This window comes from Pygocentrus nattereri, chromosome 8, assembly GCF_015220715.1.
Source record: "Pygocentrus nattereri isolate fPygNat1 chromosome 8, fPygNat1.pri, whole genome shotgun sequence".
Classification (NCBI taxonomy): Eukaryota; Metazoa; Chordata; class Actinopteri; order Characiformes; family Serrasalmidae; genus Pygocentrus; species Pygocentrus nattereri.
This window is the reverse complement of record NC_051218.1, coordinates 9258148-9285317: the sequence shown is the minus strand read 5'-3', so window position 1 is coordinate 9285317 and position 27170 is coordinate 9258148. Positions and strand designations below refer to the sequence as shown.

The 27170-nt window shown below is 39.7% G+C and overlaps 1 protein-coding gene and 2 non-coding genes across 3 annotated transcripts; 2 read left to right on the top strand and 1 right to left on the bottom strand.

Moving 5' to 3' along the window:
• The first annotated feature begins 3490 nt into the window (after window positions 1–3490).
• Window positions 3491–25661, top strand: vac14 (vac14 homolog (S. cerevisiae)). The gene is made up of 19 exons (XM_017724363.2): window positions 3491–4366; window positions 7051–7201; window positions 8703–8870; window positions 9126–9188; window positions 9757–9864; window positions 10908–11017; window positions 11142–11263; window positions 11493–11630; window positions 11767–11913; window positions 15273–15336; window positions 15617–15758; window positions 15860–15925; window positions 17636–17783; window positions 18096–18228; window positions 19986–20160; window positions 21820–21938; window positions 22116–22195; window positions 23222–23372; window positions 24661–25661. Exons 1-19 carry the CDS (start codon window positions 4263–4265, stop codon window positions 24818–24820), a joined length of 2349 nt encoding a protein of 782 aa, XP_017579852.1. The 5' UTR covers window positions 3491–4262; the 3' UTR covers window positions 24821–25661.
• On the bottom strand, window positions 12442–12512 carry trnag-gcc. Its single transcript has one exon. It is a non-coding gene; the product is annotated as a tRNA-Gly (tRNA).
• Window positions 13245–13315, top strand: trnag-gcc. The gene has a single exon. It is a non-coding gene; the product is annotated as a tRNA-Gly (tRNA).
• Window positions 25662–27170: the final 1509 nt, after the last annotated feature.

Here is a 27170-nt window from a genome sequence, read left to right as displayed (position 1 = left end):
CAGCATTGAGCTTACAGCTGTCTTCTGAGTTTTTGTATGTAATGTTAATGAGTAAAATAGTCATGAAAAATAAGTTTTCTTTCGGAACTATTTTGCCGTATAACACCCTGCATGTGCCCCTCCACCATGAATGGATTAAAATCTACTTTAAACTGACTAAAATCTACTTTAAGTCAAATCTTTATCACAAAACTTTGTTAACATGATGTGCCAGACATTAGACATCATGTATCTAACCATTTTATGTAATCATTTTCTGAGCTTTCAGAGTTGGACGTCTGGTTCCTATCACCGCCACTGAACAGTTCTAACTCGGCAAGTTTCTCTAGAACGGTGCGTCTCACATCAAGCCACACTGAATGATTTTGTGTACATCTTAACCATTTAATTGTGTATTTTTTTTTTTTAAATTGGTGGAGTTCCCCTTTAAGGCCATACATATGCATGTATGGGGAGATTCTAAAGCAGTGCAGTTGAGTGCATTGTTATCCTTTTGCTACAATACACATCTCACTCAACAAAATGGGAGCAATACAAATAGCACTCAAATTCATATTCATCATCACTGCCATCCAGAGGTGGGAAGGAACTAGATATTCTGTAGCCAACTTGAAGGGTAATTCCCCTTATTTTTAAATTTTCTGCCTAATGGCCAAGATGTAAACAGCCATTCAGAGGAGTTTAATGCGAAATGTTTCATTCTAGAGAAACTTGCCGAGTCAGAACTGCTCCCAGTGGTGGTGAATGGAACCAGACGTCTGAGGAGTTGTTATTATTAAGTTATTATATAAAATAGTTATGAGTAAGCTGCTTAAGCTGCTTGAGACATAGTTTAACACTAGTTCTGGGAAGGCTTTGGTCTAAAATGTATATTATTGAAAATGTATTAATGTTGAAGAGATGAAGGCAACATTTTTTTTTGCATATTTAGCACTTTTTTCACACTTGCCATTACAAATAAAACTCAGAGATGAACTGTAGATCTTCTGGGTGTTTTTGATAACAAATGAAATGTGAAAAGCCTGTTTCTCTACAGTGCCCCATTTCACACCAAACCAATCTGAATGACTTTTACATTGCATCAACTGAATCATCCTGAAATTCTGAAAATCTGCTGGAATTCCCCTTCAAGTACAGTTTCGATGGACTACATTTGTGTAGTTTGATAAGGGTAATACTTGCACTTTCAGTACTATGAGAGGAATATTTTTTCCTGCTCCATTTAAGCCACATTAAATCCCTAATCCCCTCCTTTTGAGTGTAACTCTGTTCTGCTGGTTCTGCTCATGAGCTGCTTTGCTGTGGCTCACACTTCACCCCTCCAAGTTTTAGCACTTTATTTGAGACCAAAAGATTTCCAAATAGAGAAGAATACAGTCTACCTAACGTCAGCTCCTCCACTCATAGATGCTGGATGTACTGAGAAGTTCCACTGCACCTCTGCAGGGGAAATCATCGCTTAGGTTTTTGTACTGGTAGCTACCTTTACATCTACAGTCATTGTTTCGTAGGATTTGCTGCCATCTGTCGGTCATATTCAGTAAATGATCATAAATTATTCCAGGATTTAAGGTTTCCAAACCTGGTTCTGGATTTCCCATGAACTGCACATTTTAGCATCTCATGTTTTTCTCTTAAAATATTAAGAATTAAATGGAAAAACAAATCACAAAAATAGCCCCAACAAGGAATGTTTTAATAAACTTAGCTTTCCTCAAGAAATGTTGGGGGGGTGCTGGAGCCTATCCTAGTAGGAAGGCAGGATGCACCCTGGACAGGTCACCAGTCCATCGCAGGGCAGACAGACAGTCAGACAGTCAGACAGTCACTCACACCCAGGGGCAATTTAGCATGTCCAATCTTTGGACTGTGGGAGGAAACCGGAGAACCCAATTTTATTTGGGTGTATATATAATGGAAATGACATGCAATCTAATTCTTTTACTGGTAAAGCACAGCATACACAAGTTTAAGTTACAAAACAGTAGACCCCTACTGTGTCCCTTCATCACAGATAGTGATAAATATTAAAAAAAATCTTTGATAAGCATTTTGCCTCACAATGCCTAATACACCTATTTCTACCACCACCACTGTGTCTTATGAAGAGTAAATGATATTTGAGTCTTCAGGGGGAAGGTGGTACATTGTGCCAATCGGTTCTCTGATTGTAGGCATCTGGGAAGTTGAAAGTCAAGTCCAAAGCTTTACACTTGATTACAGAAAGTGACACACAGAGAGGAAAATGGTGTGTTTACATGCTTAGCTCTCCAGCAGTTACTATCTGGCTTAGTCTGACAAGGACTCTTATTCTCCTTAGTCTTCCTTCATTTGGTTATGTGTAGTTCATGAAGTGTAACTGTGACGGGCAATGAAGCAAGACAAAAACTCTCTGTTGTGTAAGGTGTGGCTATGGACAAACTACCACCTTTAATAAAGCAAATTAACTTGTGCGTAACCTTGTCTCTTCTATTGCAGTATCACTACAATATTATTCTGTGACTGTCTGGACAGCCTGTCTGAAAAATGCATTCTTCCACAACATGCACAATGAATTGCTTTTACTTTGGAAAAGTGTCTTATACTACATCTTGCCAGGGATAAAGCAACTACCCTCGACCATTGACTTGTCAGCAGATAACAAGTTTATGACTAACAAGTCTGTTAGCCAGCAGGTCACCTAAATTATTTTAGGCCACATTAAAGCCACATTTTGTGTCAAAGTACAGTTGAGCGGGGGCTCCCGAGTGGCGCAACCGTCTAAGTGTTGGCCCTATCATCAGGAGACCGTGAGTTTGATCGCTGGTGATGCCACAGCCATCCGTAGGAGTCCAAGAGAGAACCCAATCTCTCTGGGTGGGTAGAATGCGTACTCATCTACTCTGCTCGCCAACCAATCAGCACACAGCAGCAGCAACGCTAACCAGTCAGCACTAAGTAGCAGTGATGCTATCTTCCTATTGCTCAAAACCTGTTTGCTGTAGAAAAAAAGGACACATACAGGTAGATTTTCTTTGCTTTTTTAGTGAAATACATTCTTCTACTTCACAAAATTAGAGGAAGGTTCTGGACAAACGGTTTGACACAATTCACCCCATTCATTATTCATTTAGGACTTGCTTGTTGGCGCCCTCTGGCATTTTGCAGTCGTGTTTTTGATGTTATGGGAGAAATAGGAAGTGGCCAGGCTCCTCTTAAAGGGGAACTACAACGATGGTAATGATAACGTGGGAAAATAGTGGTAAATCTGGGGAAAAAAAACATTAAACCATTTCTTTTAGAGCTTTAAGACGGATTAAACTTCAGACGTCTGGTTCCCACCACTGTGAACAATTCTAACTTGGTACGTTTCTCTAGAACGGAACGTTTCCAATCAAATCGCTCTAAATGACATTATTTACATCTTAACCTTCTAACTGTGCTCATATTTTGAAAAATTTGGTGGAATTCCCCTTTAAACCGGCTCTGGTTGCGTTATGAAGGGATTCTTGGAATCGACTCCATCGATTCCCATCACTTGGACTCGGACTCGACTTTATGGAGTCGAACAGCCGTGAAAACCCGTGATTTGTGAAATACACCGCAGTAATGCTCCTAATGTACGTGTGCACATCTGGCCTGGAGGCTTTTCAGCCAATCAAAACAAATCGTGTGGTCGGGGATCGACTGAGCTGCCCTGGGCGCTTGTCAGCAGTCATGTGAGCCGGGAGATATGGCTGCTCGGCGCACCAGGTTACACTGAGAAGCTGTGGGGATTGTTATTGTCGGTGGTTTTTCGTCTTCCGTTTAGTTCAGCTCTCATGGTTTTTCGTACTTTTTAATTGCGGGTTTCGGGCCTGTTTTCGCTGCAGTAAGACGCTGAATGAGGAAGAGAAAGAGGGACTGCATCACCTGTAACTCACTGCCTTCATCCTCCTCCTCCCGCTGCTGCTGCCTCATCAGCTGTGCTTCAGTAACAGCAGCAAAATAAAACTGAATATTAATTATGCATTTGATCTGAGTCAAAGGAGTCGAGGTGTACACACGGTCTATTCGCGTCAGTTATAAAACAGGCTTAGTTAGCTAGTTACCCCCCTCCTGTGGAAAGAATGGCCGAGCTGGATTTGTGTATGAAGTCTTGTTTTTATGAGGAAGCTTAAGGCTGCTAATTCTTTTTAAAGCCACGTTGTTCTCTCCGAAACCGGAATCGCACCAGACCGGGTCCGGTTCTTTTACTTGCTCCGTTGACTTTAACGTTAGCTGTCGTCGGATTCGTGTGAAAAATGAACACCGAGAAGGATTTCTCTCCTTTGACCCCCAACATTGTGAGGGCTCTCAACGACAAGCTGTACGAGAAGAGGAAAGTGGCAGCACTAGAGATCGAAAAGTGAGTAAGTTTATTTCTGTAGGAAACCTCTAACGTCGTCCTGTGTTCACTGGCTTGGATATTAAAGTCTCAGCGGATCTGAAAGTAAACACTAATAATCACTTGACACGCCACGTGATCCTATTAGTTGTTGAGTCTTGTGATCAGACGTAGACGTGGACGTCCTGGCTAATCATCTAAACGTTAAAAGTCCAGTTCAAGTCATGTTAATAATTTTCCCTACTAGAGGAATTAGAGTGAAAACGAAATCAGTTCCCTGAGGGGAACTTCTTAGTAAAGCCAGCATCTGTTAGTCAACGTTAAAGGGGAATTCCATCTATTTTCCAAATATTCTGCTTAGGTCACTCACAAGACGTAAACAAAGCCATTCAGAGTGGTTTGATGTGAAGTGATTCTTCATAGAGAAACTTACAGACTCAGATTTCTTAACAGTTGTGATGGGAACCAGGGATCACAGTGTCCACAACACAAATATAGCCGTTTTATTTACTATCCAAAACCACTAGTGAACCTACCACGTCTTCCGATTATTTAAAAATGTAAGACTGATAATAGTAATATAGTCGTAAACCAGAAAGTGTATGTTTTCATTGGTTTGCTCCACTTTAAATATCTTAAAACTATTGTAAACAATGTCTTGGGGATCAGTCAGCGTATCCATTTCACCATTCCATGTAATAACTTTCTGTGATGTAGCTTTTAGAGGCATTAAGCACTTCAGACGCCTGGTCCCTATCGCTACCACCAGTTTGAATGATCCTGGCTCGCATCATTTCTCTAGAATGAAACATTTAACGTCACGCCACGCTGAATGACTTTGTATTGCATCTCAGTGATTTATTTGTTGTGGAAATTTTGACAAATGGGTGGAATTCTCCTTTAAGGTGAAAGTTTTGTTCTTCTCTTTTTAGGATAATTTCAGTCTAAAATAATATGATAGAGCTGCAAAGCAGTCAGAGAGCTAAAAAGAACTCTAAATGAAGTAATTCATTGAGAGAATTAAGTAATTTGGGTGAGAGAAGAACATGTCAAATATTCTCTTTCTAAATGCACTTGACTACAAATACAATTATCATTAGTACCCAGAAAACTACAAATCCACCAAAATTGTACTGAGCAAAAGAAACTGCGAGCATTAAATTGTCGCTGTCCAATGAAAAACAAGCATCTCCAAAATATTAACTTTACAGGAGGAGGGAAAAACACTCTTACCTTTCAATGTAAGTCAATGTGAAAAGATTTTGTTCCATGTAATTTTAAACCATTTCTGTTGGTCCATTTATCATGAAATCTTTAGACAATGTAAAGGACAGCTGGTGCGTTGAAATGATGTAGAAAACTAAAATCCACAAAAATGAAGATAGAAGTTTTTATTGGACAGTGACGAAATATTACATATACATTATGACACACGCATTGGTCACTTTACAGGATGCACCTATCTTGTGTCTACATTCAGTGTCCTTACTAATTTTTTTCAGGCCCACTTACTATATAGGTGAATTTAGTAGTTCTACTATTACAAATTTGAGTTCATCTGTTTCTCTGCATACTTGTTAGCCTTTTTTAAACCTCGTTCTTCAGCGGTCAGGACCACCACAGAACAGGTGTTATTTGAGTGGTGGATCATTCTCAGCACTGCAGTGCCACTGATGTATTGGTGACATGTTTGTGTGTGTTGCGCTGGTATGAGGGGATCAGACCCAGCAGTGCTGCCAGAGTTTTTAAACACGGTGTCCACTCACTGTCCACACCATTAGACACATCTACCTTGTGGATCCACTATGTGGAAGTAAAGTTAGAGATGATAGCTCATCTGTTGCTGCTCAGTTTGTGTTAGTCATCTTTTAGTTCTTCATTAGTGGTCAGTTTCTGGTCACAGGACACTGTTGGCTGGTGGACTGTTCCAGTGTGGTGACGCTATCGTTAGGTGAACACAAGTTATGCAAAGAAACGTATGGACTAAAATCTGTAGTTGTAGAACTGCAAAGTGCACTATGGTAAGTGGAGCTGATTAAATGGACTATGGGCCTCTTTCTCCAATTGTTCTTAAGAAGAAATTTCTTACTAAAACTTGCATAGTTTTCAGGAAGATTCTGACATTCACCAGTGTTTTCCTATTTAGGATTTGTTTTTAAATAATAACAGAATCTACAAACACTTAAGAAGAAAAAAAGGGTGCAAAAAGTTTTAAGAACACATCATGAATATGACGACTCTTTTTAGGACCTTTTTCTCAAGTACAAATTTAAGAAAAGCTTGGAAAGATATTGGTGAACGAGGCCCAGTGAGTGTAAAACAATGAAGGTGTACTTGAGGAAGTGGCCACGGAGTGTATCTGTAAATAAAAGCCACACTAAGTAGAAAATTCTACAAACTCAGGAAAAACTGACTATTATTTCATACGGGCCATAAATGTTATGGAGTTTTATGCAGTGCTGAGAAATGAAAGTACACGGGGCTTTTTCCACTGCTCAGTATGTTGACCTATTAAAGTGATATTGCTTCTCAGTTCCTGAGCACCACCATATGACTACAAGGAGGCCAGTGTGTGAAGGAAATGTGACCATTTTAAGCAAAGAACTACCCTAAATATATATATTAGTAGCAGTGATGATCATACACTTGTCTTAGTCATTTGCTGTGTGCATGTCCCTCTGATCTTTTTTGCTTGGTCTCTGCAGGCTTGTGAGGGAGTTTGTGGCTCAGAACAATTCGACTCAGATCAGGCATGTCATCCAGATCCTGGCATCAGAGTTTGCGCTGTCGCAACACCCCCACAGCCGCAAAGGAGGCCTCATCGGCCTGGCTGCCTGCTCCATCGCCCTGGGCAAAGTAATGACATCTGTTTGAATGTGTTTAGCAGCACTGATTTAAATTCTGTAGAAAGAGGTTCCACAAGTTACACATGCAGGAGATTAATGTGCATTGAATATTCATTGTTTTGTTTTTATGCATTTATTATGTCACATCTATGAATTTGTAAACCTTTGTCTGAAAGAAACCTATTCTTGTTAATGTTGCTGTCAGAATATTAGAAGACATCCATAAAACAAGATGTACATAAAACCTGCAAACCCAATTTAGCCAGAGTACAGCGTGTTTCAGAGAGTTCGCTGAAAAGTATCCCTGTTATTGTTAAGAGTTTTTCAGAAATCAGATTTTGTCAGTAATCCGATCAATGCAATTACATGCACCGGAGGATAGTGGAGAAACTCCAGGTCTACATGAGCCAGGCAGTAATTGGATTTCTGCTTTGCAATCAGCCAATAAACTCACTGAAGAAGACGTGACCAACATAACCTAAAACTCAAACTTCATACCCCGGCTTTTACCTGAAAATACGAGCATACATCATCTAGAAGATATTTAAAAGAAATCAGAGTAAGAGTTTACATGCACTGAGAAATCTGATTACTGAGCTAAAATCCAGCCTCTTTATCAGATTTCTTAATAGGATTTTTAGACCTTACTCTGATCTAAGAAATTGGAGTATGCTGTTTACATGACCATTCAAACAATCAGGTAGCTGCAGAAATCTGATAATGATTGGATTATTGAATGCATGTAAACACACTCAGTGTTTCTCTTTGGTGCCAGCTGAGAGAACCAAACTACAAATATAAACACACTCTTAAAGTCAAGATGACTTGGAATGATAAAGCGTTTTCCTTCTGTAATCCATACTGTATCATATTTCTGAGTGAAACATGGTGAGCTAGCTGAGTGTTTTCTCTCGATGTCAGCTGGGAGTGGAAGTGAAACAGTGATTAAAATTGAAAGTTAAAATTTGTTTAAAATTTTAATGGAAGGTTACAGGAAAACAATTAGGTATTTTAAATTGTACGATATGCTGAATCTTCCTTAATGAGAACAAGGACATGAGCTAGCAAGGTGAAAAGGGTCAATTTTAGATTCTCGGCTGACACTATTTACTCAGCTTTTAACAGAATACTCCAGTGTCAGTCTAATCGCTGTACTCCAGTGTCAGTCTAATCTCTGTCTGCTGCAGTGTAACATTTGGTTGACTATTATGGACAATAATTTGCCTGCACTTAGAAAGGAGCAGAAAAGCCGCTGAGTGAAACACACTTATATTAGAGGGCATTGGGCAGTTGCTGCAGCAGATCAAAGGCTGATAAATACTGGAATATTCCTTTAAGCGAATTGTTTAAGCTTTAATAATCATGTCACAAATGTTATATTGTGTTTGATCAACAGGACAGTCGTGTGTTGTGAATAGCTGTTTAACATTTATACCATATGTGTGTGTAACCCATGCATGCTGGATGATGTTCTGCTGCTGGTGTCTCATGTGTGCCCCTGTGTCCTGCAGGATTCTGGGTTGTACCTGAAGGAGCTGATCGAGCCAGTGCTCACATGTTTTAACGACTCTGACAGCCGTCTGCGATATTACGCCTGCGAAGCGCTCTACAACATTGTGAAGGTGGCCAGAGGAGCTGTGCTCCCCCACTTCAACGTTCTGTTTGACGGCCTTAGCAAGGTACGGCTGTAATGATGTTGACCTCCAGACTGGCACAGAACTGATGTTAAACAATACAGAGAGACTTGAATTGAATCTTGAATGGGTTGATCCATGTTAGACAGTCATTTTGATGCTTCCCCTGTTAGTAAAATAACAGAATACCTGTTGACTCAAAATATGACTGCAGTTGAAGCCAGCGGGCAGGTACTGATGCAGTACATAGAGATTAGTTTGAAAATACAAGTATTCACTTTACTTTTATGTACTTCCCAGCTTGCAGCAGACCCTGATCCCAACGTGAAGAGTGGCTCTGAGCTTCTTGATCGCCTTCTGAAGGTAAGTCTGAAGGGAACCAAGCTCTACTTAGCTTTCAGTGCATGGGAATTCTGGCCAGTGTGATATATCTTATATATAATGAAAAAAAAGATTCATATTTCTTTAGCCATAATCAAACCAGTTTTATGATTTATTTAAAAATTGAAATATAGGAAGGAAAACAGTATGGGCTGGGCTTAAACACGCTCCCTGTATTAAGCCCGGTATTTAAAAAATATGATTAATTTTAGTAATAAGTGTATGAGCATGAAAACACTTTTAAGAAAGATTAATAAGCTATAAACTGAGATGATTAAAAAAATCACTCCAAGAAATGACAGGAATATCCTGTTCTTCACTTTATATAGGTACAGTACATGAGCTAGAATGTCCAATCCTTTATTTTGCAGCTGCAGTTTTCAATGAGTATTTTTTGTACTTATTGTATGTATAAGCACCAATAAAGTTTGACTATTTAAAAAATATATTGAGCCCATAGTTTGTTCAACCCAACATGTACTGTTTTATCATTAGTGATGTCACATGATTGTCTTAACTTCCCTTCATGGATTCCTCCCTGGCTCTGCAGGACATTGTAACAGAAAGTAACAAGTTTGACCTGGTGGCTTTTGTTCCTCTGTTACGAGAGAGGATCTACTCCAACAATCAGTACGCCCGCCAGTTCATAATATCTTGGGTGAGTGGAGCAGCTCTTCTACTGAGAACATGCGCTCATCTATTATTCTGCATTCTCTGTGCTGTAGCCCTGTAATTGCCATGTGACAAGGTGGTTGATACAGTTTGGTATTATTTTGATATGCTGGAAAAAAATACAGTGTAGAGAGACTTACACAGAATGTGACAATGCAGTGATAATGCCAATTCAATTCCCTTTAGAATTCCCACATAGATTATTCATAATTTTACACAGATCAGGCATAACATTTACCAGCTCCTCTTACTAGATAGGAGCACTTTCTAGTTGTACAGTTACAGGTTGTAGTCCATCTGTTTCTCTGCATGTTGTTCTTCAGTGGTCAGGACCATCATGGACCCTCACAGATCAGGTGCTATTTGGGTGGTGGATCATTCTCAGCACTGCAGCAACACTGATGTGGTGGTGTTTTAGTGTGTGTTGCGCTGGTCTGAGTGGATCAGACACAGCAGTGCTGCTGGAGTTTTTAAACACTTCAGTGTCACTGCTGGACTTGAATAGCCCACCGTCCTGTGAGCACCGATGAAGGACTAGAGGATGACCACCACAAACTGTGCAGCAGCAGATGAGCTATCGTCTCTGACTTTACATCTACAAGGCAGACCGACAGGGTAGGAGTGTCTAATAGAGTGGACAGTGAGTGGACACAGTGTTTAAAAACTCCAGTGGCGTAGCACTGCTATGTCTGATCTACTTGTGTCAGCACAACACACACTAACACCCCACCACCATGTCAGTGTCACTGCAGTGCTGAGAATGATCCACCACCCAAATAGCACCTGCTCTGCGATAGTCCAAGGGGGTCCTGATCACTGAAGAACAGGGTAAAAGGGGGCTAACAAGGTACGCAGAGAAACAGATGGACTACAGTCTGTAATTCTAGAACTACAAAGTGCACCTATATAGTAAGTGGAGTGGATAAAATGGACAATGAGCGTAGAAACAAGGATAACGTTATGCCTGATCAGTGTATATATTTATTTATGTTTTATACTTAATGTCTTTATACCTTTTTCCTGCTTCAGATCTTGGTGTTGGAGTCAGTCCCGGACATCAACCTCTTAGAATATCTGCCTGAAATTCTGGATGGCCTCTTTCAGATATTGGGAGACAGCAGCAAGGAGATCAGGCGGATGTAAAAACTGTTTTTTTTTTTCTTTCTTCCTTCAGCTGTATGGTTCTGATCATAGTCTCACTTTATCTTATATCTTGTTGTTGGCAGATGTTTTAACAGGGAAGTGGTCTCTTCTTTCATTTAGGTGTGAGGTGGTCTTGGGAGAATTCCTGAAAGAAATAAAGAAAACTCCTTCCAGTGTCAAGTTTGCTGAAATGGCAAACATCCTTGTTATCCACTGCCATTTGTCTGATGAGTCCAAACTCAGTAAGTAAAATTCTGTTGCCAAAGTCGTAACAGACGCAGGATGCTAAGACTGCATTTGATTGGATTTAAAAAGTCTGTAGATCATGCAGTGTATTTTAATGCATAGGCTATTACAGTAGATGGTTTACCTTTCTGAGGCTTTAAAAATAGCAAGAAAATGAGACATAACAAGCTAGGAAAGAAAAAAAAGGTTTTTTTCACTGATGCCTCTTCCTCACTCTTTCCTCAGCTAATGACCTGATCCAGCTGACTGCTATGACATGGATGAGGGAGTTTATTCAGCTAGCAGGCCGGGTGGTCCTACCTTACTCCCCTGGCATACTGACGGCTGTACTACCCTGCTTGTCCTACGATGACCGCAAGAAGAGTATCCTGCGCAGTTTTAAGTCTGAGTTTGCAAAACACAGATGAAAACTAGATAATGCTAAAGTGATTCAAGGTGAGGCCAGTGTAGTCCATTGAACACATCACTTGATGTTAAACCCTTAATCCACAGTACACAGTCACCAAAGAGGCTGCTAGCGCCTGCAACCACAGCCTTATGAAGCTTGTGACACCTGAGGATGACGTAGAAGAAGAAGAAGAATCACAGTCTACAACCTCACCTCAGAGTAAAGACACGTCAAGTAAGAAAGAGGGGGATCTTAATGGTGAGTTATATCTGGCATTTTCACTAGCATATGTTTTGATAATAGTGAATGAACCATCTTTAACTACGTTCTCATTCTCACAATCACAGTATAAATCATTTTAGGACATTCATGTATAATCAGTTAATTACAGGCTTGGCACAGTGGCTTATTGGGTTATTTGGTGCCAGGAGGTTTCAGACTTTGTTGACTAATCTCTGACAGTGGATAAGTGTAGTTTCTCAAAATCCACATCCCATCATCAAGTTTATTAAGTTTATAAGATTATGAATATTTAGACTGTAAAAATTCTGTTCACCCGTCCATATTACACACATGGAATTACTTTTGGTGTGCATAATGCTGCTCATCACAAAACAGTACAATGACGTGAAGATTGTTGGTTATCAGGGTTTTAGTCTGTTTGTTATTATGTGATGTGTGACTTTCTAAATTGTGACTGGATGGAATAGTTTTTCCATAAATGCATTGCTTTATATGTGTGTTTGTGTACCACAAGCGGAAAAGAAAAGTGGGGAAAAGGAAGCTTGCATTGGCCGGGAATCGAACCCGGGCCTCCCGCGTGGCAGGCGAGAATTCTACCACTGAACCACCAATGCTTTGCTGTAAGGGGACGGAGTGCCCTCTGGCTTATAGAAGGGGGAGATACAACGTGGTCTCGGGAAAATGATTTGATACTTTAGCTTTTCTATTCATAGTACCTGTTTTGTTTTGAAACCCTTGTTATGGGCCGATATGGGCATTGGACCGAAAATTTGCCTTTACAAACTACAAAGCTTTAAAACGAACCATTTTAAATTAAAAGCAGTTCGTTCAAGAATAGCATGTCAAAGTAGGCAACAGTGCTGAAACTAACAAACCCACAGGAAGAATTTTGTCGGAATCGGCTCAATTCTAGCACTTGCAGTGGGATTAGTGCCATTTCAGATGTTGGAGCTAACATTAGTTAACGCTAGCTAGCTTGTAAGATCCTCTCCAGGATTTGTTGTATGAAGGGGGCTTGTTTGAAGGATTTCTCGTCTATACTGAGCTCATTTTCAGGGGAGGGGCAGCGGTGCCATGTGTGCTCTAACGTTTCTTTACGTATTTCAGTGGGGTTTTTTTTTCACTTTTTGAAATATTGATGATTCATTCAGTTAGCGCGCTACCTTTGTGTGTGTGTGTGTGTGTGTGTGTGTGTCCTCGTCCTCCCACTATCATGTGCCGAGTAGCGCTCCTCCCCCCACACTGGTAATCCAATGGGCTGACGCTTCACCCCCCGATGAGTGCGGGGACGGGCCGTGTGTCAGGTTCCTTTCTTCAGCGAAACGGAAAAGCCCTCTTTCAGCAAAGCATTGGTGGTTCAGTGGTAGAATTCTCGCCTGCCACGCGGGAGGCCCGGGTTCGATTCCCGGCCAATGCAAGCTCAAATTTTCCCTCCACTGTGAAACCTTTTCTGTTTGAGCACCAACCGTATAGCCATTTTTAAGCAGTAGAGCACGAGAGGCGGTGTGTTAACGCGAAATAACATCACGACTGTTATAGCGTTAACACACGATCTCGAGTGTTCTATTGCTTTTATAGCTGCAACAGTAAACGTTAAATAAAGAGAGTAAGACATTGATTGATAAATTGGGCCGTGAACGTGTCATTTAATATATTTTAATATTAGCGTTTCCTTCCGCCAAATTATAGTTCCTTAACGAGCAGCTTGTTGCTACGTCAGAGTAACGAGATCCGGTCACTCGCAGCACAGGCTGCAGTTTGTTCTCCAGCTCCACACAGACCAACTGACAGTTTGGGAATCTATTGTGGTCTCATCTTCAGAGTCTGACCAAATCGTCTGTCGGTCAAATGTGATCTTAAAAGTTTCTGTTTGTGGCAAAGAAGTAAAAACGTTCAAATGGCTTGAGCGTCTCCTAGCAAAGTCGTTGCTTAGCAACGGGGTCTCGGCGGAGTGATACAGTGTTTGTGAAAGAAATATCAGCGCGGTCAGAACGCCGGACCTAACTGTTGTATAATACAAGGATAAGACGTTTAGAGGGAAACGACAGTCTGATTTATTGGTGTTCACCAGAGAAAAGCAGTCAGGAAACACTGAGAGTTGTATTTTAAAATTAGTCTCTGACAGACTTTTTCACCCTCATGCTCATTCTTCACCCCCCATTTTCTTGTGCTTCCTTCTGGAGCCTTGATTTTTAATGATATGAGAATTGTAAATGGTCAGATACTGATATGATGGCCATTATCACCATGCATGCCTAGAAAGGTTGAAATAAACTGTTTACTCCCCATTTCATACAGCTAAGCTGCAAAAACAGCCTGTTTTCAATTCAGTGAGCTCGTTTTACATTTGACGGCCTGTTTGACCTGCAGCATTTTAGCAGCCCATTCACGCTGATGCGATGCAGAGTGTTGTTACTGCTGACAGTCTGTAGCTGATTTAGTGGAAGAAGTGGAGAAATCATTAGATGTTGTGCTGCTCCTGCCTGTTTGGAAGCAAATACACCTTTGCAGTCTGACAATATTTTACTGTGATCATTATTGTGATCATTTATGTTACAGTACACTTTTCTGAACAAATTGAACATATCATCAGTATTTATAGAAAACTGAGTAACTATATTTTTAATATGTTTAATTTAATTGTATATTTGGATTTAGTACAGTGCAGTTTGTGGAACTGAATATAAATCATTGTAGGTGTAGGTGATGATGATGATGATTTTATTATTATTATTATTATTATTATTATTATTATTATTATTAAATATAGTATTTTAAACATGGCACTACAGGTTCTATTTTAACTGTTCCAGCTTATTAAATCTCAGAAAAACAAAATATTGTGATGCATATTCTTGAAATATTGTGATATATTTTTGCCATATCGCCCACCCTTACAGTCTACCATAGACCTAAACATCTAAAAGGAGTGGCTGAAGCTTGTATTTTGTGTTATTCCTGAGGATTTTTGTATGGACAGTTTCATTTGTACATTTCAGTCCAAACAGCCACAAAATAGGACAGCCAATTAGAGCAGAGATCATTTACATATGTGCAGTCTTAAAGGCTTTCTTTCTACAGTATAGCACCTTCTGTAACATAATGCTTATTTGTGTAGCATAATTTTATTACTAGTATTTATATAATCCTGTATTATATTATATTATATTATATTATATTATATTATATTATATTATATTATATTATATTATATTATATTATGCCTCCTCAGATTCTCCTCAGCATTGGTATAGACAATCATATCTGCATATGCCCAATGTTCACACCTCTCTTTAAGCTCCTCTTACAGTCTCTCTCTCTCTCTCTCTCTCTCTCTCTCTCTCTCTCTCTCTCTCTCTCTCTCTCTCTCTCAGATTCTCTGAATGCCTCTCAGGACTCAGGGGGCTTAATCAACATTTCTTTCTTCACACCACCAAGGTATGACCTAGTATTAAGTGTATGGTTGAGCCTGAAGGGGCTTTTGGATTTGGGTTGACATTATTAAAGTGAATGAAATGTGTGCATTTTCTGTAAAGAAGTATGAGTTTGTAAACTTTTAAACAGATATTTTAATATTTGATATACATGCAGGGTGGTTCATAAAGGAACAGTTGAGAGCTGCAAAACTCATGACACTTTTCGATTCATGATGAGGACAATCTCACTGCTTTATTCATTGCTGTCTCTACATTCAAGGTTTGTGCTATTTCTTTACTAGTGAGAGGACTCAGGTAACCCTGGACCTGGACGGCATTGTGCAGGTTCTGGACAGACATTTACACGACTCCTCGACTGGAATGATGACGCGCATTGCTGTGCTGAAGTGGCTCTACCATCTCTATATCAAGACACCTCGCAAGGTAAGTTAACAATGTTGGAATCTCTTAGATGTTTTAAATATGCTTTTATATGAAACACTGTAGCACATCAAGTGTTTATAACCTGTATGTCTTCTCTTTAGATGTTCCGGCATACAGACAGTCTGTTTCCCATGTTACTAAAGACCCTTTCTGATGAGTCTGATGAAGTGAGTGCAACATTGCTACATTCATATTCATATCGTTGCTCAATTCCTATTTTTTTTTACATGGTGGTTTGCATTTCTGTAGGTAAGTGACTCAAATCTGTCATTAAATGTGAACAAACATGTGCACATCTTACTCAGTAACATCAAATTAGCTCTGAATAGCACTCAGTAGTTTGTTATTAGAGCAAGACAATGGCGAAAAGGGTTCAGATGCTTTGCTTTTGGACCGTTTACTTACCAAACTTCAGGTCAGGCACTACTGAGATGTTAACATTGAATGATGGCACGTATACAGTGGACAAAACGGATGAATTCTGATCTGAGCGTTCTCATTAGAACTCCACTGATTTTTTTGGTTTGTTTTTTAATTCTGCATATATGTGAATGCTCCATTCTAGAGAAACCTAGTCAGCATTGTTTAATGGTGGCGAAGGGAACCGGATGTCAGAAATGTTAATATCTTTAAAAGCTATCTTCAGAAAAAAAGTTTTTGGTTATAATGGTGCCAAAAATCTCAGAATTGGTAAAATTCCCCTTTAAGGTCGCAAGGCCAAAAATCAGATGTGTCTGATCTAGAACCACATATTACATGTTGGCTACGTTCACATGGCCAGGTTGAAGTGGTACAAATCATATAAATATTTTTGCCCTAGTATGACTCCGATCTAATGATTTTAGAGCTGTGTGAATGCATAAATCTGTCACTTTCACATGTGGTCCTAGGTCGGATATGTAACCCATTTGTGGCCTTGCGACCTTAATGTGATGCTCAGGTCAGACTTCATGTGGTCTTTTCCACTGCGCGTGTGCCATCGTTCAGTGTTACCATGGCAGCAGTGCCGAACAGATGTTAAAGTCTGTAAATGGTGGAAAAACAGCACTTCTCACCTTTTTCACCTTCGTCTTGCTCCAATGATGAAGAGTTGAGAGCTGATCAGCGTCAATGATTTTGTTTGCCGTTCATGACGCACATGATTCGTTCAAGTGATGTTACTGAGTCAGATGTGCGCATGCGGGTCATTTCAGGACGGCAGTTCGTTCACATGAATGACAGATTTGATTCACTTGCCTAAAAGAGTGTAAACCATCATGTCAGAGAGATCGAATCTGAACAAAAAAATGGATTTGAGCAATGAGGCTAATGTGGGCTCAGATCTGATTTGAATGCCCACACAGCTTTGAAAACATCTAATCTGTGCCCCATTAAGGCAAAAATTTGTGAATTTTGTGCCACTTCAGCCTGGTAATGTGAACTTGAACGTAATTTCATAACGAACGTGATTATCATAATTAGCATATGATAAGCTTGGCATGTCTCTCTTAATGGTGCAGTCGCTCATGGTTTGTTGTTGTTAAGTGTATTAGTGACTGCTTCTTAAGAGACAAGTGAAAGAATCCAGTACACAGTGGTGTGCAAAAGTTAAGGCATAACTCAAATGACATGCTTTGTTAAAATGAAAATGAGTTTACAACTAAAAATAAGTTAAACAAGTCTACAGGGAACGCACATGCTCATTCTGCACATTGTAATGTACAATTACTGTTTGTTTACTGAATATAACATTTAAAAAAATAAAACATGAAATGTGGCCAGTACACAGGTTATGGCACAGATTTATTGTTGTTTTTTTTCTTTCAATTAACTAATAAATAAACCAGCAAATAAGTAGAAATTGTGCTCTAAATTGTGCTTGAATGAATCACTGACAGGTCATCCTGAAAGACTTGGAGGTTCTAGCAGAGATTGCATCATCCCCTGCGGGACAAACAGAGTCGTCGGGGTCATGTGAGGGTGCAGATAAAATAGAGCTTCACGTTCCAGATGAAAGTAAAGTCGGCCAGCAACAGCTGGGGGTTGGTGAGTAATCAAGTCAGCTAATTATTTCACTCTGAACATCAGACTCTGGCCCTGTAGCAGTTGTGTGATTAAAAAGGCAAAAATATAAATAAATAAGCTGGTCTCTGAGGTTTTATGTCTTATGACTGTAGGAGGGCAGTAGGAGAATCTAAATTTTTGCATGTTCATGCAAATTGCTAAGAAGTCATTGCGGTCATTAATTTCTTTCAACACAATTACAAAACTCTGGCACTGTGGCACTCCCTAGATATCGGTGGCATACAAATATGAGTGCTGTCATGTACTTATTGAATCATTGTCCCAATGCTGCAGGTTCCAAAGGAGCAGACTCCTCTCCCTCCACCCCTAGCATGAACTCTTACTTCTACAAGTTCATGATCAACCTCCTCAAGCGCTTCAGTCTGGAGAGGAAGCTTCTGGAATCGAGGGGGGCCTTCATCATCAGGTGGGAAACATAAACATGGGCTTTACAGCTGTGAGTACCATACATCCAGGACTCTTTAAGGCAACAAAGCCTTCATTGGCCCATATCATGGGACACTGGATTTTCCTTACTTTCTTAAAATAAGAGTTTGATGTGATGTAAACATTGTCAAAGTTTCTAAGTTTACCACACACATACAGTGATGTCACATATATCTGCCTAGTCAGTCTACAGCAGCATAGCCTATTCACACTAAAGTTATAAGGAGTGATTTAGGCCCAGATTTCTTCTGTAATGAGGTACAATACAGCACAACCAATCAGAACAGAACTCATTTATATATGTCACAGTAACAAAAACAGGTAGGGGTTGACACATGAGGCATTTTTACTGCCCTTTTGCGGCTCCGCAGAAGAATTAGATTTATTTAGGTAAAAATAAAATAATCCTCCTTCGCGGTAAAATAAAGCTCTGCTGATCATTCCACGCAGTTTTAACAGTAAATGCTTAAACACTGGAGTTAATGTATCACCATAACAATGCAGACAACAGTCTCGTCTAGCTAGTGGCTAACAAAAAAGCGAGAGAAAGATTTAAGACGAACATAGATAATTTGAGACAAATTGACTTATTTTCATTTATAAGCACTCAGCTGGTTTCCTGATACTGCGACAAGAAACTTTCAAACACTAAAAGAGTCACGACGCTTTTCGTTTCGCCTTAAATGGAAGGTGGCACATTTTAAAGTGGTGCAAGAAAAATCATACAGAAACTGGCGAATGAGAAGCTGATCTCGGCTTCTTAAAAAGACGAACATTGAGAGACATTTTGCAAGAATCTATTCCACTTTTAGAAACGTTTCCTGCTGGAGATGCTGGAGAAGCGGCTACAGCTGAGCTAAAGATTAAAGTTAGAAATTTCTGCTCTTTCATCGATTAAAAATAGACTTGGCTGGAAAAGACCACAGGATGACTTAATGTTAAAATAATACTGAAAATTACTCTTTCTGATGAAGTTTTCTCTGTGTGGCAGCACACCAGCGACATGGACTCTGAGGCACTGTGGCTCGCAAGACCGCTCATTAGTAGAAATAGGACTGGAGTTTCAGATCATGGATTGGAGCGTAGAGCACTCACAGGAAAGAAAAAAAAAACAACAATAAATATTGCCTAAAGATGTTTTGGCTGTTATTGGTGATTATACAGAGAATAGAAGATCAAGAAGTATTTTTACTATGTTTTTGTCATCATAACAAACAGAAAAAGTGCAGTTTTACCATCAGAAGTCTAGAGCTATTACTGTTATTGTGCCATACTAATTAAATGTAATGACGTTATTAACTACATAGTTATTCAAGGAATTACATTTACATCTAACTTACATTTAGTATCAACATGTTTCTGTTTGTTTTAGATGTTAAAGATAAAAACATAGCAAAAATATAAAGATGATTTTAATTTCTGCAGAACAAGATTGAATTCAATACAATCATTTTTCACCAAATGCAAATAATAAAATATACGCTTCTGCTCACAAACACAATTTCACAATGTTTACTGAAATTATTGTGTTTATGTCTCATCCAATCACACCATGTTTTGGTGTTGCTGGCAAAGACTGCAACCCCAAAAGTTTTCATGGAATTACAGTTGAATAGTCTCTCCAAGCAAACCCTGAGGTTTCCAGAAAGCATTTGCACTTTGTAGAGGCACTACTGGAGAACATGGCTTCTGGACACTAAACAGAGGAGTCTTTGTTCTTCTCCATTACCCCTACAGGCAGCTGTGTCTTCTCCTGCACGCAGAGAACATCTTCCACTCCATGGCTGACATCTTGCTGAAGGAGGAGGACCTGAAGTTTGCATCCACCATGGTGCAAACCCTCAACACCATTCTGCTGACCTCAGCTGAGCTGTTCCAGCTCAGGAACCAACTCAAAGACCTGCGTACGCCTGTGAGAACCACACAGCACTGACACAGCACAGATCTGAATTAGGGGTGGATGTTTAGCACAAAATGCAAGAAGGCGTTTTCTGAAAATTAGATGTTTTTGACAACATGGTGCTTTCAGGAATTGAGTGCCTCAACGTCAGCCCTGTGTTTTCAGCCCGTCTACAAATGCACCACTTTTTCTTTTCTGATGCAGACACAGGTATTGAAATGTTGGCCGATTATGATACTGATTCAACATTTCTTTTTTTATTTAAAAGCTTCTTAGCTTAAAAATCAGCCTTGAAGCACTTCACTTAAGAGTAGGCTATCATGATCAAACTGCTCAGTCACTCTAGTACCCTAGAGGAAAACTTACACATCTACTCGGTGTGAGTGAAGCGCTGTTTCATTATAACATGTTATAATGCATTCACAACACACCATAAACGTGGCTATAAATATTTATAAAAATGCATTACACGTTATAGTCATGCTTATTGTGCATTATGAATTGTAAACAAAATGCATTGTAAGTACTGTTCATAACAAATTATAAGAGCTCATAAGTTGTATATATCCGCTCTAAGTAAAGTGAAGCGTACTGGACTAAAGCCTCATCCAGTGTTAAGAATGAGGCTTCAAGTTGAAGTATTTACTGAAGGATTTACTGAAACACTAAAACATACACAGTAAAGCACATTACAGGCTTCTAATGTCCGATTTGAAACTAGTGCTGACATCAGTGTTTTACCTAATATGGGAAAGTCAATGTACACCACTGTTAACGTACACCACTGTTAGCCTGGCACTAACTTAACACTGCATATCCAATAGAATCCTAGCAGAAATTAGCATTACTGTAGTGCAGAGTAGTGATGACCACAGTGAAGGGTTCTAGTACTTGATGTTAGAACCAGTGAGGGAACGCATTACAATGACAGCACTCTACTATTTCACCTCTCCCTCTCCAGACCTTCACTCCATAGTAACCTCACGCTCAGTGTGATGGCATAGGGGGTTCAGGGGCGGGGCTGATGGGTACTTGGTTTGCTGTGATGGAGTGTAAGCTTTAAAGTGAGGGCACTGGGTAAGACAAGCGCACTGTAGCAATAATTCTAGGCTGGACAGCCTGTTTGGAGCATCTGAATATTCAGGACAGAAGCCCCCAAAAATTCAGCCCTAACAGCAACAGTGGTGGGACATAAAATACTGGAAAACCCAGGGCGTTAATAAACTTTGTATTTGTCTTTACGCTTTCCAAGCTGGGACTGATTTCTTTTGCACTAACAGTAAAACATGTTATTAACACTAATTATAATGCATTATATTAACAAGTTATAATGTATAATAAACATGGCTATAAAGTGTAATTCAGTGTAACTCATTTTTATAAATGTTTATAACCATGTTTATGATGCCTTATGGATGCTTTATAACATGTAATGTAAGTGGTTGTAGATGCTTTCAAACGTGTCATTCATAGGAAGTGTTACTAGAATTTTTTTGCAGGATTGGATTGGTACCATCTGTACATGTTATACAAGTCATTACAGACGTTTGTCACATTGATTTAAAATACTGCAAAGCGTGTTTCAATTACAGTATGAGGTAATATAATTGCAGTACTAACAGACACTTTTTTTCCCGATTGGTGCATCTGACCCCATCCTCTCTTCTGCAGGAGAGCTGTACTCTCTTCTGCTGCCTCTACCGCTCCTGGTGCCATAATCCAGTGGCCACGGTCTCCCTCTGCTTCCTGACCCAGAATTACCGCCATGCATACGACCTCATTCAGAAGTTGTATCCTTCATTAATCTGTCTTTTCTCCTGTGCCTGTCTTCGGTCATTAGAATTAAGTGGAACTAAGTGAACGACTGCTGAACGTTGAATGTCTTGCCTTCATATTTGTTTATTATTCATTTCCCAATTCTTTGAATACTAGTAGCATCATTTATACCCTTAACTTGGACTGTATAGTGGTGACCTGGAGGTGACGGTGGATTTCCTTATCGAAGTAGACAAACTGGTGCAACTAATTGAGAGTCCCATTTTCACATGTGAGTCGGTTCCTATTCCTACTACATTACTAACGTCCAAAGCAGACAGATGAGATACAGAGTGTGATGTCATGAACTAAAGGCCTATTTACACCAAGTAAGTAAGACATGGGGAGTTCCAGGCTGTATAGTGAGTAATTATAAAGGTACTTTCTCACGTCTGTGGGGGAATTCTTTTCAGCGGTGGTCCGCCGTATACAGACTACAGCCATTGCTTTTCGTAGAATAATTTTGTGCTCGACAGCTGTTCTGCCACCTTATCGGTGTATGCTGTAAAACGTATTTTTACTGTCATGTAATGATCAGTTTGTGTTTTTTATAAACCAGTGTTTTAATACTGCTGTTGAAATAATAGAATGCAAATTCACAAAGCAAGTGATCACCTTCATTTCACATTTATGTTTATTTGAATTATGGTTGGTTTATCATTTTTAGATCTAGCTGAACCACTGAAATGAAATGGAGTAAATGGCAGTTTTTCTAAGAAATGAAACGACTGTAATTTTACGGATTTTACCGTCATTAAGAAAATATGCTTTTACTGTTAATTAATGGGTTTTGTTGGTTGGAACAGTGGTTTTTAACAGCGTATTTTAGTTTTGACTGCAGTCATGGCGGCAGAGTTCACACTGGTCAGCTGAATGTTTCATGCATTTGTACAACAGAAAATTGACCTGGTGCCACTCAAAAAAAAAACAAAAAAAAAAAACTACAGTGTTGTAGTCTATATTTTTCAGATCCAATATAAAACATGGCAACGATATGTGTGCATTCATTATTAAAAATATGACGTTCTTTTGTGGTTTGTAAAAAATCAGACTGGCTTGAATAGAATTGATCTCTGTTCCTGAAATTGGGAACCACTTGAATAGGTCACTACCCAATGCAGAAATGGTCTAAATTCAGAGCTTGTCTTGGGGCAGTTCAAATGAAATTTATTCATCTCAACTTTGTACTTTAAGCCCCAAATTTTTTTATATAAATATCAATTCTTTACACCTCCTCATGTTGTGTTTATGTGCATAGACCTTCGACTACAGCTGCTGGACGTAGAGAACAACCCCTATCTGATCAAGGCTCTGTACGGCCTGCTGATGCTGCTGCCACAAAGCCAAGCCTTCCAGCTTCTGTCCCATCGCCTGCGCTGCGTGCCCAACCCAGAGCTCATGAGGACAGTGTGAGTCTTCCTATCATATTGCACACACACCACACCATGACTAACAGAAGCTTAAAGAATATTTGCGGTAGTATGAAACTGAAAAGAGTCAGCAGTGCTAAACTGTAATAATAACTAAGTAGTGGCATGATAAAAACAATACTGTTTTCATTTAATCATTAAAACACATCTCAAACTTTCCTTATTCATGTCGAATATTTCAACTTTCAGCATAATATTGAGTGGAATATTTAAAAATATTTCATAAATACAGCCCTAATATTTTGCAATATTTAAAAACAAAAAAATAAAATTCCTATTTATTCCTATTGAAAGTGCACCGATACCAACATCAGCTACCACCTGATACCATGTGACATTAGCACGGTGGTGCACACTAGGCTAATCGATTGAAGCTGGCAGTGAGCAAGGGTCTGTATGTATAAACATATTATTAATATTAATTATTAACATTAATATATTAATTTTTAAAATTTCTAAAATAAGCTGTACAGAGAATATCTTGTCCTACTATGTACATCACTGCCTGGATTTAGTTTCAGTGCACAGTGTGGCAAAAGTTGGGACACAAACTGTCCATACAGAGCTGTCTGTAGAAGCTGTGTTTCACATAGCATGTCAGGTGGACTGAGTGTTTTCATATAGTTTCTGAATATAAATCATAGGCTGAGTGTGAGTCACCAAAGAGCAAGATTTCTAAAATTGTATAGTGTATAAGGAAATTCCGTTGCAGCTCAACAAGCCAAAGAAAAGACTCCAACAAGACGTAACTCCACAAGTGAGCTCCTCAGATGTGTTAGCCTCGGATGCGATTGCTGCTGTAACTGTGAGACTGTCGTTAAAAGAGCCAGATGAGGATCAAAACTATGAAACATACTTTACCTAAAGCTGTACAGAAACTCTTTTCTGGCATGGAATAAAACCTTTTCTTCTCCACTGCAATGCAAATCCATTTAAAGCAACTAATGTAGCTACTGCACATCATTTAAAATCAGCTAGATTTTAATGATTTAACTGGTACATTAAAGGTACATTGTTCTCATTTACACCAAAAATGACTTAACTCTAAATACATTACTCAGTATGGTATTGGTATTGGTATTGGAATTGGTATCAGCAAGTACTAAAAACATTCATTTGTATTCTATCTGAAAAGGAGTAGTATGATCTTTATTTTGAACCACCAATGGAATTGCACAAATGTAAACTTCTAAGTAGCAACATTGCAAAGGTCCTCCCAACCTCTTTACATGGCATGTCATAATTTAAGATCACTCAACTTTTCCAGGGAGGTTCCAAAGCCAGCCAGTGCCAAGCATGCCACTAAGCCGCAGGTAGACTACCAGGAGCTGCTGCAGCACTTTGACAGAGTGCAGAGCAAACACCTGGAGGTGCGGCACCAGCGGGCCAGCCATGCTGAACACCCAGACAGGAAGCTGGTGCTGTGAGGGCCTCCAGCACCCTGGAATATGGGGGGGGGGCATTGAGGAAAGTCAGACTGAAACCTCAACGGAGCCTGCTATGGGCTTCTCATTTCCAATATGGACTGTATGTTCTTACTCAGTTTTTAAACCATTGATTCTACTGCAAGCATGATGGACTTTTTTCTTATTTTTGATGTTAATCAAATGCTTTATGTTGGGGTAGAGGGTGGTTGAGCGGGGTGTTATGGAGACTCACTCATTCAAGCAACTCCAAAAAAGCCAGTTTTGTTTAAGGCCAATGGTTGTATCAACTCCAGCCAGTGATCTCAGCGTAGCCACCAACATTTAGCGCTTGTATGGAATATGATGTGCATTCCCATCTTACATGGATAACTGTAAAGTGTTTTCTAGAACAGCAGTCTGTATCACAATGTAAGTAGATATTAAACGCTTGCTCATTGCACTCATTTAACAATGCAGTATGTGTGTAACAGTAACTAGCATTCTGTACATACAACAGAATGCATTTATGTGGAATGTGATGCTTCTTTTGTTGGACTTTGTTGTTACTTTTCTTCACCTCAATGGAGCGCACCCACTTGAGAGCAAGGTGTACTACTGCTGGTTTCCAGTTCATGTTCATGTGAATTCCTTTCTTTCTTTCTTTCTTTTTTACTTGGTGCTTTTTTAATGTCAGGCTCCATCCCCCACATTTCTGTATTTGTGTGCAACACTGCTATGTCTTACTATCTTACTTGGTCACTGGAACATAATCCTGAACCTCTGCCTTATGTGAGCAGACTGAAGTCAGTCATCTGTTGTGTTCTGACAAAAAGTATGTAATAAAGTGGACCATATATACTCACTTCTCCTTTCACTTTTCCTTTCCATAACTGGATGCACTTCATTTATAGTTTATATAACAGTAAAAAATAAAAATTCCTTCTTGCTAGAGAAACAGTTCTGTTAGTTAATGATGGAGATTCAATACTGAGCTTATTTTGCTTGTGTTTATCCATTGTACGCAGCACTGCTGTGTCTGAACCACTCACACCAGCATCACCAATACCACCACCATGTCAGTGTCACTGCAGTGCTGAGAATGATTCACCACCCAAATAATACCTGCTCTGTGGTGGTCCTCTGGGCATCCTGACCATTTAAGAACAGGGTGAAAGGGGGCTAACAAAGCATGCAGAGAAACTACAGTCTACTGTGACTTTGTAGGACTACAAAGTGCACCTATATGGTAAGTGGAGCTGGTAAAATGGACATTAAGAGTAGAACTAAACAAAATTAATATTATGGCAGATCACAATGGCACTTTGGGGCTTAGTAATTTTATCATTATAAACATGTATTTTCATACACTTCATTGCCAAAAGTGTTCACTCATCTGCTTTCACACGCATATGAACTTGAGTGACATTCCATTCTTAATCCATAGGGTTTAATATGATGTTGGCCCACCCTTTACAGCTTCAACTTTTCTGGGAAGGCTTTCCACACGGGTTAGGAGTGTGTTTATGGGAATTTTTGACCATTCTTCCAAAAACGCGTTTGTGAGGTCAGACACTGATGTTGGATGAGAAGGTCTGGCTCACAGTCTCCGCTCTAATTCATCCCAAAGGTGTTCTATCGGGTTGCGGCCAGTCAAGTTCTTCCACACCAAACTCGCTCATCCATGTCTTTATGGACATTGCTTCATGCACTGGTGCACAGTCATGTTGGAGCAGGAAGGGGTCGTCTCCTTACTGTTCCGACAAAGTTGGGAGCATGAAATTGTCCAAAATCTCTTGGTCTACTGAAGCATTAAAGTTCCTTTCACTGGAACTAAGGGGCCAAGCCCAACTCCTGGAAAACAACCCCACACCATAATTCCCCCTCCACCAAACTTTACACTTGGCAAAATGCAGTCAGCCAAGTACCGTTCTCCTGGCAATTGCCAAACCCATCAGATTTCCAGATGGAGAAGCATGATTCATCACTCCAGAGAACATGTCTCCACCGCTCTAGTGGTGGAGTCCAGTGGTGGCGCTTTGCATTGCGCTTGGATGCAGCTGCTTGGCCATGGAAACCCATTCCATGAAGCACTCTACACTGTTCTTGAGCTAATCTGAAGGCCACATGAAGTTTGACTTTCAAGTTTGAGTTTCTATGTATTACATAAATGCACACACACATTTTTTAAGGCACTTATGCTTACGGGTCACAGGGGCAGCTGGAGCCTATCCCAGCAGGCGGAATGCAGGAAACACCCTAGACAGGTTGCCAGTCCATTGCAGGGTAAACACACAGCTTATATATATATCACTGCTGTCGGAACAAACCTCTTATCTCCATTTTTGTCAGTTTTTGACATAATTTAGAAGTT

Coding starts and splice junctions, on each gene's coding strand:
- vac14 (XM_017724363.2), top strand. CDS start 4,263: ATGAACACCGAGAAGGATTTCTCTCCTTTGACCCCCAACATTGTGAGG. Junction 9,865..10,907: donor GCCAGTTCATAATATCTTGG/GTGAGTGGAGCA, acceptor TTCCTGCTTCAG/ATCTTGGTGTTGGAGTCAGT. Junction 18,229..19,985: donor AGGGGGGCCTTCATCATCAG/GTGGGAAACATA, acceptor TTACCCCTACAG/GCAGCTGTGTCTTCTCCTGC.